The 17321-nt window shown below is 36.8% G+C and overlaps 2 protein-coding genes across 2 annotated transcripts; one reads left to right on the plus strand and one right to left on the minus strand.

The window, feature by feature from the left end:
• Positions 1 to 2520: 2520 nt before the first annotated feature.
• On the plus strand, positions 2521 to 4722 carry LOC144573251 (PRA1 family protein A3-like). Its single transcript, XM_078322989.1, has 8 exons — positions 2521 to 2775; positions 2876 to 2916; positions 3014 to 3092; positions 3444 to 3530; positions 3634 to 3722; positions 3848 to 3919; positions 4006 to 4126; positions 4456 to 4722. The coding sequence occupies exons 1-7, from the start codon at positions 2618 to 2620 to the stop codon at positions 4101 to 4103; spliced, it is 624 nt and encodes a 207-aa protein (XP_078179115.1). The 5' UTR covers positions 2521 to 2617; the 3' UTR covers positions 4104 to 4126; positions 4456 to 4722.
• Positions 4723 to 5324: 602 nt separating this feature from the next.
• On the minus strand, positions 5325 to 8637 carry LOC144573235 (uracil phosphoribosyltransferase-like). Its single transcript, XM_078322963.1, has 11 exons — positions 8317 to 8637; positions 8135 to 8213; positions 7861 to 7919; positions 7485 to 7562; positions 7288 to 7369; positions 6646 to 6694; positions 6472 to 6533; positions 6023 to 6090; positions 5879 to 5934; positions 5738 to 5785; positions 5325 to 5596 (listed from the first exon to the last, which is right to left on the minus strand). The coding sequence occupies exons 1-11, from the start codon at positions 8569 to 8571 to the stop codon at positions 5545 to 5547; spliced, it is 888 nt and encodes a 295-aa protein (XP_078179089.1). The 5' UTR covers positions 8572 to 8637; the 3' UTR covers positions 5325 to 5544.
• Positions 8638 to 17321: the final 8684 nt, after the last annotated feature.

Raw genomic sequence — 17321 nt, forward strand, 5'->3', positions numbered from 1 at the left:
TACTTTTTTTACTTTTTTTTAAAACAGAAAATTTTTAATTTTTCTATTGAAAATATACATGAAAATTCGTATTTAGATTTATCAAATTTACACCAAAAATTTTTGTAAATCAAATATGAAATTTAAAATTATAGAAAAATACACATACACATACACATACACATACACATACACGTATACATATACATATACATATACATATACATAAATAATATACGGTTACCAATTTTTTTTTTTTTTTACTTGTTTTTAAAACAGAAAATTTTTAATTTTTTAATTTTTCTATTGAAAATATACATGAAAATTCGTATTTAGATTTATCAAATTTACACCAAAAAAATTTGTAAATCAAATATGAAATTTAAAATTATAGAAAAATACACATATACATATACATATACATCTACATATACATATACATATACATATTATATATGAAATTTAAAATAATATGTATATGAATATTTATATGTATATGTATATGTGTATGTGTATGTGTATTTTTCTATAATTTTAAATTTCATATTTGATTTACAAATTTTTTTGGTGTAAATTTGATAAATCTAAATACGAATTTTCATGTATATTTTCAATAGAAAAATTAAAAAATTAAAAATTTTCTGTTTTAAAAACAAGTAAAAAAAAAAAAAAAAATTGGTAACCGTATATTATTTATGTATATGTATATGTATATGTATATGTATACGTGTATGTGTATGTGTATGTGTATGTGTATGTGTATGTGTATTTTTCTATAATTTTAAATTTCATATTTGATTTACAAATTTTTTTGGTGTAAATTTGATAAATCTAAATACGAATTTTCATGTATATTTTCAATAGAAAAATTAAAAAATTAAAAATTTTCTGTTTTAAAAACAAGTAAAAAAAAAAAAAAAATTGGTAACCGTATATTATTTATGTATATGTATATGTATATGTATATGTATATGTATATGTATACGTGTATGTGTATGTGTATGTGTATGTGTATGTGTATGTGTATGTGTATTTTTCTATAATTTTAAATTTCATATTTGATTTACAAAAATTTTTGGTGTAAATTTGATAAATCTAAATACGAATTTTCATGTATATTTTCAATAGAAAAATAAAAAAATTAAAAATTTTCTGTTTTTAAAAAAAGTAAAAAAAAAAAAAAATTGGTAACCGTATATTATTTATGTATATGTATATGTATATGTATATGTATACGTGTATGTGTATGTGTATGTGTATGTGTATGTGTATGTGTATTTGTATTTTTCTATAATTTTAAATTTCATATTTGATTTACAAAATTTTTTGGTGTAAATTTGATAAATCTAAATACGAATTTTCATATATTTTCAATAGAAAAATAAAAAAATAAAAAAATTTCTGTTTTAAAAAAAAGTAAAAAAAGTAAAAAAAAAAAAAAAAAAAAAATTGGGTTCGGTTAACGGTTCAGCGAACCAACGAATCCATACTGTTGGTCCGCTAAACCGTTAACCGAACCCTTGGTCCGCTAAACGGTTAACCGAACCCAAACCCTTGGTCCGCTAAACCGTTAACCGAACCTAGGGTCCGGTTAACCGTTTAGCGGTTTGGGTAGTTTTAAAATTTGAAATCCGGTTCGGTTAATTTTTAAAATTTAATTTAAATTTTGGATATAAATAAAAAAATCGGGCGATTGACCTATACTTTGGATTCACATCTTCATTTTGAAAATTTTAAATTCTAATGGTAGATCCAAAGTGTTCAACATAAAATTGTACTTAAATATCGAATTTTACAATATAGATTTTTTTAATACTATTTTGATAAATATGTAAAAAATCACTTGATTTTAAATTTCTAAAACATTCAAAAATAATAATACTTATCTTAAACTTTTTAAATTATAAAATTTAATCCGCAAAGCATATATTTATTAGAAAATTATATTAAACCGTTTAAATCCACGGATCTACTATTAAAACTTTAAACAAAATTAATAATTCACAATACGAACAAATCTCTACTATGCATATGCATGATGCATGTAGAGTGGGAAAGATAACATGATGGAGCCGGTTCCGTCACGGAATGGTACGAAATAGCACGATATACATGTTTATTTACGTGTTGTGACTCGCGTATCCTGTGCAGTGGCCATTCACATGCCGTGATCATCTTTAAAAAATTTGGCATGGTACGACACGGCACGCGAAAGATCTAGTCACAGCACGACACGGTACGTGATCACACGAGTCACATGTAATTAGAACCGTTAGATTTTAACTAAATGACGAATCTTAAATAAATTAACATAAATTATGATCAAATCGTCACGCGAGTCACATTTAGTCACGGTACGTTTGATTACGGCATATTTAGACACGGCGTGACTCACGCAATGTGACTATTTGCGTGTCATGATCATTTATTGAGATTTTGATCAAAACATGACACGACACATAAAAAATTAACTTAATCACATCATGAGACCTATGTCACGGCGTATTAGTCACACCACAAGATTACACTTTTTTTTCACTCCAGTGACACCACTTTTTAACTCGCAATAAACAAATTTTTGAGGGCTAGCCGACTATAACTTAGAGCTTCAAATTTGATCAGTCGAGAGAGAGGGAAGATGGATTGGGAAAGCGTAACGACGGAGGATCTGATTGACGCGCTGCGTGAGGTTGACTGGTCAGCGCCGCCTCGCCCCATTTCGGAGTTCTTCTCCCGCTTCACTACCCCTCGATCTCTTTCCAGATTGGAGAGTCGCCTCAAGTGCAATCTCTACTAGTAATTCATTTCGCCCTCCTTTCAAATGTTGAATTTGAAATTAATCATTCAGTCTCGTGGAATTTTTTGTAACTTTTGGTATTGATTTTCATTGTTGCAGCTACAGGACGAATTACTTCATTATCATCGCGTTTATTCTCGGTATGGATATGATTTTAATAGTAGGTTTTACCATAGAAGAGTAATTGGAACTAGGATAGAACTAAATTATATTCTAATTAGTAAGAATTTGATACAGGCATGGCATTTCTGAGGAAGCCAGTTGCTATCTTAGCTGCGTTCTTGACTGGCATAAGTATTGCATTGCTCAATGACAGGTGTGAGTACTGTTACAATTATATTATATTAATTATGGTTTTGTGATGAAATTTTATTTCATTCCTATAACTTTTATCAATTATAAATGAGTAGACATAAACTGTTGTCCTTGCGATGTTAGAAGCAATGATAGCTTTTCAACCTTCAATACCAGAGGTTGTTTTGTGACTTACAATTTGCAAATTCATTAGAACATTAGCATTTCAACCTTCTTTCCTCATCTACAGTTACCGGTCAATAATAGCTTTATAAGTGGATGATACATTATCAGACAACAACACTAATGAATTTTGCTCCCACTTCTTTTCCTCTGTTGTTGAAAGTATATCTAAATAATTGTTCTTAACCAGTTTTGCAGTTGCATTCAGTGAGAAGGTCACTCATACTGTCAGACAACTCTCTCCATATCTAGCTGCAAAATTGAGGCCTCCTGCAGTGTGAGTACACTTTTCTTTTGTACTTCTTGTATTTTATCAGATACTTCTTATTTCCGAGCCAGGGCATTATTGTACTAATGTAATCATTTAATACCAATATTAGCCCTGCTGTGCGCGGAAAGAGAACTACAAAAAGAGCTATCTATGTATGCGGCCAACCTCGCATGGTTTTTGTAGCCCTTTTTGCTACAGGTTTTCTCCACATTTCATATTCGTCTTTTCTGTTTGTTTGTAATCCATTTTTATATTTTCAGTCCTCAAACCAAAAGGAGAATATATGATTATATGCGTGACGATTTTCTCTTTTCCATTTACAGTTGGTTGTGTACTCTGGTTCACATCCTGTAGTCTTCTGATTGTTCTTTGGGCTCTACTTATTGGACTGCTCAGTAAGACAAAAATTGCTTCTTTATTAACTTTTATATACTAACAGTATTGTTTTTGTGGTCCTAATGATTTGTATTTTGTCCTGTAGCTACACTGATTCATGCCAGTTTTAGAGTACCGAACCTCAAAGCTCGTCTGAGTACATTCAGGGAGGAATTTCATTCGGCGTGGCGCAATTTTGGATAGTTCTAGCTGTCTATTTTACTAAGGTGCATCTACCGTAACTTACTAGTTTGTCTTTTGTCATGCATAGAACTTGTTCATACATTTAGTACTTATATTTGTATGCAAACTGAAGGGCTCTTTAATTTTTAGAGCTGGTGTATTTCTAAGGATAATCAGTACACATTCAAGTTTTCTGAGTTAATTACATCATGAATCTTAAAAAAAGTCCATTTTTACACCATTTTGAATGTAACATGAACTTGAAATTATCTTTCTTCTTTAGTTCCTAGGTACTTTAGCTTTTGAATTTGTAATCGCTATCTCAGGTTCGTGCTCTAAAATTTACTTGGAATTTGTTTGTTCGAAATTGCAGGTTCTATTGTTGTGTTCTCCGGTGGCTAGGATTTTATTTGGTACATTTGTTGAAGCTGCATAGGCTGTTCTTTAAATATTGTGTAAATCCTTCAGTGATACTTTTGCGGGAATACTTCCATTAGATGTGTTTCATTTAAAACCAGATGTTTTGTTACTGAAGAATCTGGTTCTTTAAATAACAGAGTAGCTTATGTGAAATCATCTTGGTTGCAAATGTTTTGTTACTGAAGAAACCTTGATGTGCTGTATAAAATCAATTTTACTGCAATGTTAGATAATGGTTTGGTTTGTACTTTGTACAAGTGAAAATCCTTAAATCACTCTTTCTTTCCCCTTTTTTATTCTCTCTTTTTGATGGTCGGAAGTCTCATTTTGAGTTGTCTGGTACTGTAGCAAAACGACTACATTTACATTTCGAAAAGTGAACAATTTGCAGCAGTAACCATGGATTCTGTACAATAATAGCAAACAACCTAAATTGTATTGACCATAGTAAGATATTTATTAATACTTATATAATAATTTTTCAGCAACTTCCGGTATAATAATGCGCTATTTATCTCATATTGATGAAAATATGAGATTATTTTTTGTTATGCCAAAATATCAGTATATTATTCATTTAATATACTATCTGCATTAGCAAAACAATAAACTATTATCGAATTATACTATATACTTGTAAATCACGAAATTTAGTCTTTGCCGATTTATTCCAGAATGTTAATCTTGTTATTATGGTCCAGACAAACTGAGAACAAACAAGAAAATGAAAAAAAAAATATATATATATTCTCTACTATTGTCACATTAAAATATTATTTTTGCCAGATAATACAACCGCACAGTACAAAAGATCTTCATAACTAGCATAAATTGCTTGTATTGATTATTGAGAGAGATTACAAAATGTAGCTCTCTATATGAAGTTTATTGTACTGTATGCAGAAAAACTACGATTTCCTCTAACGCTTGCTCTATATACCCGGCATTCAAATAAAAAGTAACTACCAAAAGCTTCAAGAATATAGACAATATTAGAAAAACATCATGACTAAGGAAAATAGTAGATGGTAATACAAAATTTCTAATTTCCGTAACAGCGATCACCGGCATCTCCCAGTCCTGGAACTATGAACCTGAAAGAGCATATACATTTTAAGAAAAAAATGCATCATGATTTAAAAAAGAAATTATAAAAATTAAAAACAAATATCCATCACCACTGCATCAATGCATTTTAATTTTTCAAAAGAATAACAGGCATGAAGCACACATACCCTTTCTCATTCACAACTGGATCTATCATTGCAGTGTATACATGAAGCCTGAGACATATAGTAGAAGCAGTAATTAGTTTGAACAAGTAATATAATTAAAAAGAACATCTAATCTAAGTAAAATTAGCTCTTCAAACGTACCCTGGGAACTTTCGGCTGAGTTTCTCAAGAGCAGGAGGTGCTGAAACAGCAGAAATCTGCAATTAAAGCAAAATAGATTACTTTAGCAAATGAAAAGAGAGGATATATCTAAACAAAGAAAAGGAAGAATTAAATAAAACTCACCACTTTTATTTGCTTGGGAGTGAGGCCTTTCTCCTTTAACAAGTCTAGCGCTGCAACTATTGTGCCACCTGATAGTAAATGTGCAATTACACTAACTATTATGCCACATAGACCTCACATACCAGTAGCATCCGTGGTTTATATGGCGTGCTCAGTGAGGCCAGGAGTCAAATCTATGAGTATATTTTTGTTGTACAGGACATGTAACTCATGGTTTTGGTAATTTCAATTAGAATTCATTGACCCATCGGAAAAGAGTGGAGGCCCACATCCTAAGTTATGTCCAATTAGTTTAGTTAGACAAATGTTATATATTGCCGAGTAAAGATAAGTTTTCATTAACAGTATTAAGCAGAATAATACCATACCGGTGGACGGATATAAGAAGATTTTATTACAAATTCTATGAGAATAAAGTAGAAACCGATGAAAAACAATTATGTTAGTACCTGTTGCAAGCATCGGATCAATAACTAGTACACGAGATCCCGCAGGAAACTTTTCTGGTATTCTGTACAACATACAACAAACCAAGCACTTCAGTTCATGTAAGCAACAATGGCAATTCATGATTCCTAATTTAATTGACTTAGCCAAGGCTATCATAATAAGTACAATCATACTTGTTCAAATACGTGGATGGTTGAAGTGTTTCTTCGTCCCTTGACATGCCTTAATTCATGAGAAAAAGAAAAAATAAAAGTAAGACAAGTGAACATTATATTACATGTATAGAAACATAGCAAGAAAAGGAACAGACAACAACAACAACAACAGTACTTCACGCAGTGCCAACACTTTTCAAATTTCATTTTTTAGATAAGAATAGAACTAGGGATGTAAAAAAGTCACACCGTGACCGAATACATCACGATACAACACGTGTCGGTCCTGTGCCGTGACCATTTGCCTGATTTGACCATCTTTCGGAAAATTGGCACGGCACATCATGCGAACTGGTTTAGTCACGGCACGGCATGACACGTGGTCACGTGAGTCACACAAGATATTAGATATTAATCTAATTGTGAATTTTGAATAAACAAACTTAAATTACAAAAACAATTAGTTAAACGTGACCAATAACAGTGTGTCTTGGTCCTTGGTCATGAACTAACGTGCCATGACTGTCCTCCCAATTTGGTCACGACACAACACATATTAACATCCCTAATTTTTTTCTAGAACAAATGAGTTACAGATGAGTAATATACATCAAAATTATCAAAGTAGAAAGCCAGAGAGTTCAATTACAAAATTCTTACCAAGGTGGTATGTTTTTGTTGCCGGTAAAAGAGTAGCAGCATGCTCAGCAAGTGCAAGACCTGCCCTTAATATTGGAATAATCTGTAAATCCCAATTTACAAAAATGGTTAAAATTATGTCGCTAGCAAGCAATTTAAATCCTATTACCAAATACCAGATGATATCATTGTTTTGTATAAATAACATAATAACATACTGCCACAGGCTCTCTTGGATCAACGAATTCAACATTTGCAACACCCAATGGCGATTGAATCTCTCCACCTATCATTGGCTGAAAAATTCATACATTAGATTATTTGTTATTTCTCTTCTTGCATCTTTGCATACAAATGAAAAAAAGGTTAACCTGCCCTATATTTTTCTTTCTTTATTTTTGTTTTACAAGGGTATACATGAACTTGGCCCAAGATGGCAAGGCAACATTCAGAAGACCTGAGAGATATAATGAAGGTCTTTAATGGTAGTATATTACATATACCCTAATAAATTTTTATTATTAAAAATCTCCTTATTGTTGAACAGTAATTGCAAAAAATAAACACACATAAGAAATATAACTTTCCACTTACCAACCAGTCTCTGCAAGCTTCATAAATAAGAAATCTCCCAAGCTCTGCCATAGCACTCTCTGAAAAAATATAGCAAAGATAAGGACCTCTTAGTTTTGGAATGCTTCCATAGTTCCATTTAAATTGATAAAATAACAACTAAACATGTTGATGTCTGGATGGTAAATTGGAAAATATCACTCAAGTATTATTTGAGGTATAGATCCAATTATGAGAACTAACGACTCAAATCCTCTTTTACTTTCTAAGTAAAGAACATTTCATAATTACTCACTGAACATTGCAGGAGGCGTCTCCTCATTCCTAAGTACAGAGGTCAAGTGTTTGATCAATGGATGCGGTGGTACCATTACCTACAAAAAACACAAAGCCTTCAAACTGAAACCTAATTGAAACAGTATATCCTCATATAATTAAGAATCAAGAAGCAGGGTCAGAAAAAATAGATACACATACAAGCATCCTGTCACCAGAAGGAGGCATTGCAGTAGCAACATTCTCGGCTTCAGCACCTTTTGGGATCGTCGATCTGATTATCTGTTTAGAAGAGAGAGAATGAAGGCTGGATTTTGTGATGGCTGAGGCTGTGTAACTGAAAGAGCTTGTGGAGGAAGTAAAGGAGACGAATCGGAGGCTGGAGCTTGTAGTTTGTCGCTGGAGAAATGCTTTTGGTCGCGAACCAGAGGAATGTAACGGCGCTTGCAGCGCCATTGGAAGTGGCTGAAGTACAGAGACAAGGAAGGTGAGAAGAAAGCTTGTTTTAGATATGAGTGGAAAGGTAAACTAAATTGGGAGAGAATTCCCTACTTAATCGTGTCCAGATTCTCTAAAGTATCTCAAATTTTGATATTAGATCAGGAACGTTCGATCAGAATCTGTACCGCTCCAGTTCGAGTTGGAATTCACGAGGACCCTTAAAAAAGATCTGACGGTCGAAATCTAAACTCAAAATTTGAGTTACTTTGCTGATATGAATTCTACTTTATCTGAAGTCCGATCCTTCCTGGGCAAGGGGGAGGAAGAAGAAACAGGTGCGAAGGAGATATGGGCTTTGAACGGGTTTAGACCTTTGGTAGGCTCGAGTAGGATCGTAGCAAAATATGGGCCGGATACAGGCTGAACAAACATGTATTTTCAGTGATTGGTCGAACCGATAAAAGAAGAAAAACACGGATCCACAGGCTCTCTTGGATCAACGAATTCAACATTTGCAAGTTTTTAGTGTTAAGCGGTAAACAAAACTATGAACTTTTTATAACGTGTCCGGCTAGTATGATATCAGTCTATATAATATTAATTTTAAAATCTATCGAATCGACTTCAAATGATGAATTCAAACTGTTCAAACCAATCTATTTCATTCGTTGCACATTTACATGCCAAATTTATAATGTTTCAAATTTATTTAGTATCAAGTCAAGCGGTCAAATGTGTGAGTTTTTAAGTTAATTTTAATGCATTCATTTTTCAACATTTTTTACCGCTTTATTTGATACTAAAATAACTACAAAATATAAAATTTTTGCATGTAAATGCATCACTCATAAAATAAATCGGTTTGAACGGTTTGGATTAGTTATTTGAAATCTATCCAATTAATTTTGTAGTTGGTGTCATATGATATCGATATCATACTAGCCGGACTCTTTTATAAGCTGTATTATGCATTATTTTTTCATCATTTTTTTTTACCACTTAACTTTATACTAAATTAATTCAAAAAAATTTAAATTTTGTATGCACATGCATCACTTGTAAAGTATATCGGTTTCAATGGTTTGAATTCGTCATTTGGAGTCAATTTAATAGATTTTTGGAGTTATGTTCACGAGATCCTCTTGGTGAGCATAATAGCATCTTCATCCACGAAATTGATTAGCAATTTCAAACAGCTGTCAAAGAGTAAAGCGAAATTAATTTTAAACTTAATTTCACAACTTCTACATCCATGCAATCGATTAGTAATGTCAGTGCAACGAATTTAATTAGCTGTGAGAGAGCGAAAACAAAGATAAAAACTTTCACTTTATTTTGAAATTTACAATTACAATGCAGTCATGAAAGTATGAAAATATAACTGAAAGTGTCGATAGGATTTTGAAAGTATTAATTAGAATTTTGTAATTCAATTTGCAACCTTTTGAAAATGCTCTAACACACGCTAGCTCTGTTCCTGATTCCAATATGATATACACTCCATCAAAATGAGATTTGTTTGATCCTTAAGCATGTCGAGGTAGGATGTGGAATATTTTTCCATTTTATTTTTCGGGAGGGGATAAACGGATAAAAATTACTATTTTTATTGAGTAAAGTTGGAATCAAGTTACCCAACTCATTTAATATTTATAAGGAATTTTGTATTTGGATTTTGAAATATTGGTTCTTGATAAAAGTTACCATTAATTTCAAAATTACATATTTTCTCTCTAAAGTTTAAAATATCATATTTACCCACCCAAACTTTGAAAACTTACAAATTTATCTAATTTATTGTCTTTTCTTTTAGAACTCATTTTAAATTTATAAATTTTCCATTTAAATTAAAAAAAATAAAAAGATGTAATATGTGTAAGAAAAATATTCAGTCTTTTAATTGACTGGTTGTGAGGACAAATAATTCATTTTATTACTCATAAGCGTATATCTAAATTCCACTATGTATGCGTCATAGACAAATAATGAACTACTCTAAAAATTCAATCAATTGGAAGAGTCGATATTTTTCTTACACATACTACATATTTTTATCTTTAATAAAGATTAAATGAAATTTTATTAATTCAAAACGAGTTCTAATAGAATAAAAGACAATAAATAAATATGTGAGTTTTTAAAGTTCAAAGAGATAAATAGAGTGGGAGTGGGGAAAATAGCACAACGGAGCTAGTGAGGTTACGATACAGAACGGTATGGCACGCGTGTCGGTTATGTATCGTGACTCATGTGTTCCGTGCCATGACAATTCACGTGCCGTGATCATATTTTGAAACTTTGGTACGGCACGACATGACACGTGGTCATGCGAGTCACGTATAATTAGGACCATTAGATATTGATCAAATAATGAATCTTGAATAAATTTAAATTATAATTAAATGGTCACGAGAGTCACACGGGCATGTTTAGTCACGGCACATTTGAGTATGGCGTGACTATTTGTGTGCCGTAATTATCCCTTGATATTTTGATTATGACATGGCATGTGAAAAATTAACTTGATCATGGCACGATATGGCATGAGACTAACATCACGGTGTGTTAGACACGATACGGCGTGTTTTTTTCCACTCTAGATAAATATAATATTCTGAATTTTAGAAGAAAAAATATCTAATTTTGAGATTTTTTTTTAGGGGCATGGAAATCCCCTACCAAGTCTCTCGTTATTTGAGATCAGCCAACGGCCGGGCACGTCTAGACTAGGGTTACAAGAAAGGAGACTTTATGGCGACGGCGACTACAGATGGCTGGCAAACCGTAACCCGCCGCAGAAGGTACCCGGAAGGCTGGAAAGCAACCACCCGAACCACAGCTCCCTCCCTAATACGACCATACGTGCCGTTCGCCTCCACTTATGCTCAGGTAACGGCCAGGCCGCAATCACCACCTCAGGTCAGGCCAAACCCTACACGGCCTCTGCCAGCCTACACCCAAAATCGTCCCCAAACAAACCTCACTCTCCCTGCCAAGCCAACGTCAACCACCACCATGACCACTACAGCACCCCGAACCACCCCACCGACCTCACCGAACAATAGACCCAATGCAGTGACTTACATCTCTCCTCACAGCCCGACGTCACTGAGATTCCCACCTTCCCCGCTATTCAAGGAATGGCGTGGTAGATGCTTCCGGTGTTGTAGAACCGGGCATACCGCCGCCACGTGCCATTTCCCGGCAAAATGTGGAAGGTGTTGGGCTGATGGGCATGTCGGATCAAGGTGCAATGCTCCGATTAGGCCACTCAATGCAAATGCCAAGCCATACAAGCCTATACCAATCCCACCACCCAAGCTGATGGAACCAGACTTTGAGGCCATGCTTACAGGAACCTACCCTCATGTACCACCTGAACTACCTGTGACCAGAACACCGGTACACACATGCTTCCTAGAAAGAGACGAAGACTACTATAGGGAGTTAGAGAGACTCCAACATGCCATAGTGGTGTACACCCCCGATCCAGTTGGGATAGAGAAGGTTGCTGATATCATAGCACAATCCGGATTGGTGGAGGCAAGGGATCTCACCTTTGCACGCATCTCAGGAGGAAGGTTTCTAGTGCACCTGCCGGAAGGTATTCAGCCGGATATACTCATTCCTGCAATACCGGCCGAACCATGGGAGAGAGGATTGACATTTCAGAGATGGACTCCGCTAGACTTCGCATCCATTAACATCCCAAACTTCAGGGTGATTGTGGATATTCTAGACTTACCACCGCACCTATACAGGGAAAAGGCAGTTATCAGAGCAACTAGTGGCATGGGACTCTACCTGGGCACCATAGCACAAGAGGACCCAGCAAATCTCACAACATGGACGGCGGTTCTGGCTACCGATAACTTAGAAAGGATATCCGAGATATTAACCATGTCAGTTGGAGGAATGAAATGGTACATGCCTATGAGGGTGGTTAAGGTAACAACGGGACCTATCTACACTCGGCAGGATCTCCCGGCTCTACCACCGAGACATGACAAACCGGAAGCTAAAAGACCTAGTGCCTATGACAGTTCTGAGGACGATGAAGATGTCTTCACATGTTCCCTGAGGTTTCTCCAGGACCTCTGCCGGGGAAGGGATCCATCCACAATCCCTTCAGAGATAAAGGCCATGTTGGCCGGCACAAGGCGGCCGCGGATCTGCTTGGACGACCTATCCACATTCATTCTACTACACAAAGGCCTGGACCCGGCCACAAAGGATCACACAGGCACAGGTCCACAAGGACTAAGCAATACTCCGGAGGAGGAGTATGTAGTGAGTCTGAATAGTGAGGAGATGGGTGGCCACACAACTGCGAGAAACGAAGGGCCACGGAAGATCCTGCGAAGGGAATCTTCTCCACAAAGGCAGGAGAGCGCCCAGCAAGAGGACAAGACTGCTGATTCGTTCCAGAACAGTACAATGGTGGCTGATGCTGGGAGAACACGTGTCGCTGCTACGGACAAACACAAAAACCGAGGGAAAGGAGGGGCGAAACAAATGGGGCTACAAGTCGAGCCTACTCAAATGAAGAAAATAGCAAAGTGGGTCGAACCTAAGACGAGATATGGGACATTACACAAAAGGCCACATGGAAAGGGGGTGCAAATTCCCCTAGTGCAGCAGCCCTTGGTACAAAAAAGGAATCAAACAAAAGAAGCTTCTGTACGGGGAAAAGACAAAAGCGGTCAGACGGGGTTACCGTTGGTATTAAGGAGAGAAGGTAGAAAGCCCAAAACACTTATTCGCCAAAGGAAAAGTGAGGGCCGGCAAGGCCCAATGCCAAGAGGAGATGAAGCAGGTTCATCAAGAGCAACAGAACAGAGCCCAATAAACCTTGAAAGATCACCTGATGGGTTCTACGAAGTCCATGTAGCGTACGAAAACATTTCAAAGTTGGCCTTGGGGTGTGGAGTAACGTTAACGGATGTGGAGGAAACAATACAAGAGGAAAATGAATACCTAAAACAGGCTGGGCTATCTGAAAGTGATTCAGCTAATGAAGAAGAACAAGTGGATGTCGACCCATTAACAGAGGATGAGGTGGTGTCCGAATCGGACTGACTGAGTGCGCAGCCAGAGGAAGTTTTTTCTTCTTGTTTAAGTAGTTGTTAATTTCCAGTTTTATATGAAGAGAATCAAATTAATTTCTTGGAACACTAGAGGATTGGGCTGTCCTGATAAATGTAATGGGGTAAGCAAGGTGCTAAGAATGGCAAGATGCGATGTTGTTTGTATCCAGGAGACAAAATTGAATGAATTTGACTTAGCCTACTACTCTACTTTCTTACCAACGTTCCTGGTTAGAAGTTGTGTTTACATTAACGCAATTAATCACTCGGGAGGGTGTCTAATCTCCTGGAGGAAGAACTATACAGCTCTTACATCCTGGTCAACTAGGCATACCTGCTCTGTGGTGCTGAGACAAGAAAGTTCAGGAATGGAGTTCACAGTAACCAATGTCTATGGCCCATGTGAAGAAGCATTCAAGGCAGAGTTCATAAAAGAATTAGGGTCAGTGGCCGAATTAATCAACAACAAGTGGATGCTAGTGGGCGATTTTAATATCGTAAGATGGCTTATTGATAGATCAGGGGACTATAGAGAATTGAACTTGATGGACCTGTTCAATGAATTAATTCTTAATCTACAGCTTGTTGATGTTCCCTTGAAAAACAGAGCATATACGTGGTGCAATAAGAGGCCAACTCCAGTATTTTCAAAAATAGATAGGTGTTTTATTTCACCTGAATGGAGTACTATCTACCCAGTCATAACCTTGCAGGCAAACGAAATGATAATTTCGGATCATGTGCCACTTATTCTCACTCTCAAACACAGCCACCATGTGAAGAGACAACCAAAAATTGAACTGTTCTGGATGAGACATCCGGAAATGAAGCAGGCGGTATTAAAACTGTGGGGCCAACACTCAGGTTCTAATTCTTTACACGCCTCCTTCTCTCACAAAATTGCTACCTTGCAGGATGAACTAGCTAGGTGGAATAGAGACAAATTTGAGAAGATGGAACCACAGTTACAGTACTGCAGGAAGGTCATCCAATTCTTTGACCAAATAGAAGAAAAAAGAAAATTGCACCCATCGGAATTCAACTTCCGACAGAAGGTCCGTCAACGGGCATATGACCTGGCAATAGATTCCGAGCTCAAGTGGAAACAGAGAGCAAAATGCCACTGGCTTAAGAACGGAGACAACAATACCAAATTCTTCCACGCCTTTGCATCGGCGCGAACCGCACGGAACACGATCACTGGTTTAACAGTAGACGGGGCAGAGATCTCAGATGACTGTGCAATCCGAGCTGCTATGCTAGACCACATGAAAACCATACTCGGCACTAACAATGAAACTCTCCCCTTTCTGCCCCAAGCACTGTACCCCAACCAAACGGACCTTTCAAGCCTAGCAGCTCCCTTCACAGAGAGAGAGGTGGAAGAAACAATTCGACAACTCGCAAAAAATAAATCATCGAGACCGGATGGGGTCCCAAATGAATTCCTCCAACACTACTGGCCCGAGTTAAAGGTTGATTTGATGCGAATGGTTCATGATTTCTACAATCACTCTTTGGACCTAAAGGAGATTAATCAGGCAAATATAGTCTTGATACCAAAAAAGGAGGTGGCAAAGCAGGTTCAAGACTATAGACCCATAAGCGTTATCAATGCACTGCCAAAACTGCTTTCGAAGCTGCTGGCTACCCGGCTGTCCCAACATCTGACAGGGTTGGTATCTATGCATCAGACAGCCTTCATCAGAGGCCGCCACATTGCCAAAAATTTCCTTGCAACTCGTGAGATACTGAGCCATGTTCATAAAACAAAGAGGCAATCGGTTTTTGTGAAAATAGATTTCTCTAAGGTGTTTGATACGGTGAATTGGAAGTTCCTACAAGAACTGCTACTGCAAAGAGGATTTCCTACACGATGGGTACAATGGGTAATGACCTTACTAGACACAGCCTCTTCAAGGGTGTTGGTAAATGGTCAACCTTCGGAGTTTTTTATGCACAAACGGGGGTTGCGACAAGGCGACCCCCTCTCACCGATGTTATTTATATTGGCGGTAGATGTCCTCCAAAAATTTGTGGAGGTGGCAAATTCAACTCTGTCAACACCAATCTCTCCGAAAATTCCCGAGTCAATTCTTGCATTGCAATATGCCGATGACACGGCTTTGGTGGCAAATACTGAAATTCAGACCTTGATAACACTCAAAATCATCCTGAGACTATTCTCTAAGGTCTCTGGTTTGGAAATTAACTACACCAAAAGTTCATTTGTGCCATTTAATCTTCAGCCGCAACAAATAAGGATGGTCAACCTAATACTGGAATGCCAACAAACCACACTACCTGTTGTCTATTTGGGGATGCCATTAACGGTTAATAGACCCTCTAAACAGTGCTTTATGCCACTCATAGATAAACTAGAAAGAAGGTTACAAGGATGGAAAGGGAAGTTGTTGTCTAGAGGGGGAAGGGCACAACTTGTCACTTCGGTTCTTTCTTCTGTTCCCATTTATGTCATGAACTGTTTTCGGCTTCCAAAGTGGCTAATACAAAAAATTGATAGAGTGAGAAGGATATTTTTATGGGGCAAGAATGATGGAGATGCTAGGGGAATTTCACTCATAAATTGGGAAACAGCAATTCTGCCTAAAAATTGGGGTGGTATGGGACTAAGAAATATAGAATTGCATAATACATCTCTATTGTTGAGATGGTTATGGCAACTCTACCAAGATCAATCATCACTTTGGAAATACTGGGCCTTGCGGTTATGTGAAAAAGCAAATGGTCAAGATGGACCGAAGCTGTGGTTGAGGCAGGGATCATTCTTTTGGTCGCAGCTTCTCCAAATTGAATCACTATTCCGGTGGTTCACTTCATGGTCGATCAAAAGTGGATGCAACATCTCACTTTGGTTTGACAGATGGCAGCAGGAAGCACTTAGATCGCATGGAGATGGCCTCCCAAGACCAGAAGCATATGCAATCTCACTGGCAGATGCGATACCTCGGTTTTCTGAGCTATGCCCAACCTTACAGCAACCACGGCTAGTGCAAGGCAGAGACATACTACACTGGAGATGGTGCAGCTCGGGTAGTTACTCAGCAAAGAATGCATATGAAATAATGCAAGGGGGAGGAAAAGTTAAGTGGGGATTTGCAGCAATTTGGAAGGCCAAATGCCCGGCAACGGCAAAGATTTTTGCTTTTCTGTTGATTAGAGAAAAGATCCTAACACACGATGTTCTACGAAAAAGAAGAATACCACGTGAGTTGGGATGTGTGATGTGCAATGCATGCCCAATGGAGTCAGCTTTACACTTGTGCTTCCTGTGCCCCTATGCGGTCAAAGTTTGGTGGTTGATGGCATCACACGTCGGGCTTCCACTGTTCGTACCGGGTAGTACTATAGAACTGATCTGGTACAACTCTTGGAATGCCTTCAGAGGAAATTTCGCTGGAAGCAAAAAAGAGGGAAGAAAGATATGGACTACATGGTTCATAGGTGTGGTGTGGGGAATCTGGAGGCAAAGGAACGAACGAATTTTCAGGGGAAGAAGAATACCACCGGAAATCTTAGCGGCAAGAATTCTGCAAGATGGAAAATTCTGGCTCCAGTTCTGTTGAGGACATAATACAATAGAATTTGTAGTTACGTTTTGGGGGTTTTATTGCAACTTAACACTGTAACGTGCAAGCTGTACAAACGTTGTTTGAA

The sequence above is a fragment of the Carex rostrata genome, chromosome 2 (genome assembly GCF_964058835.1).
Source record: "Carex rostrata chromosome 2, lpCarRost1.2, whole genome shotgun sequence".
Classification (NCBI taxonomy): Eukaryota; Viridiplantae; Streptophyta; class Magnoliopsida; order Poales; family Cyperaceae; genus Carex; species Carex rostrata.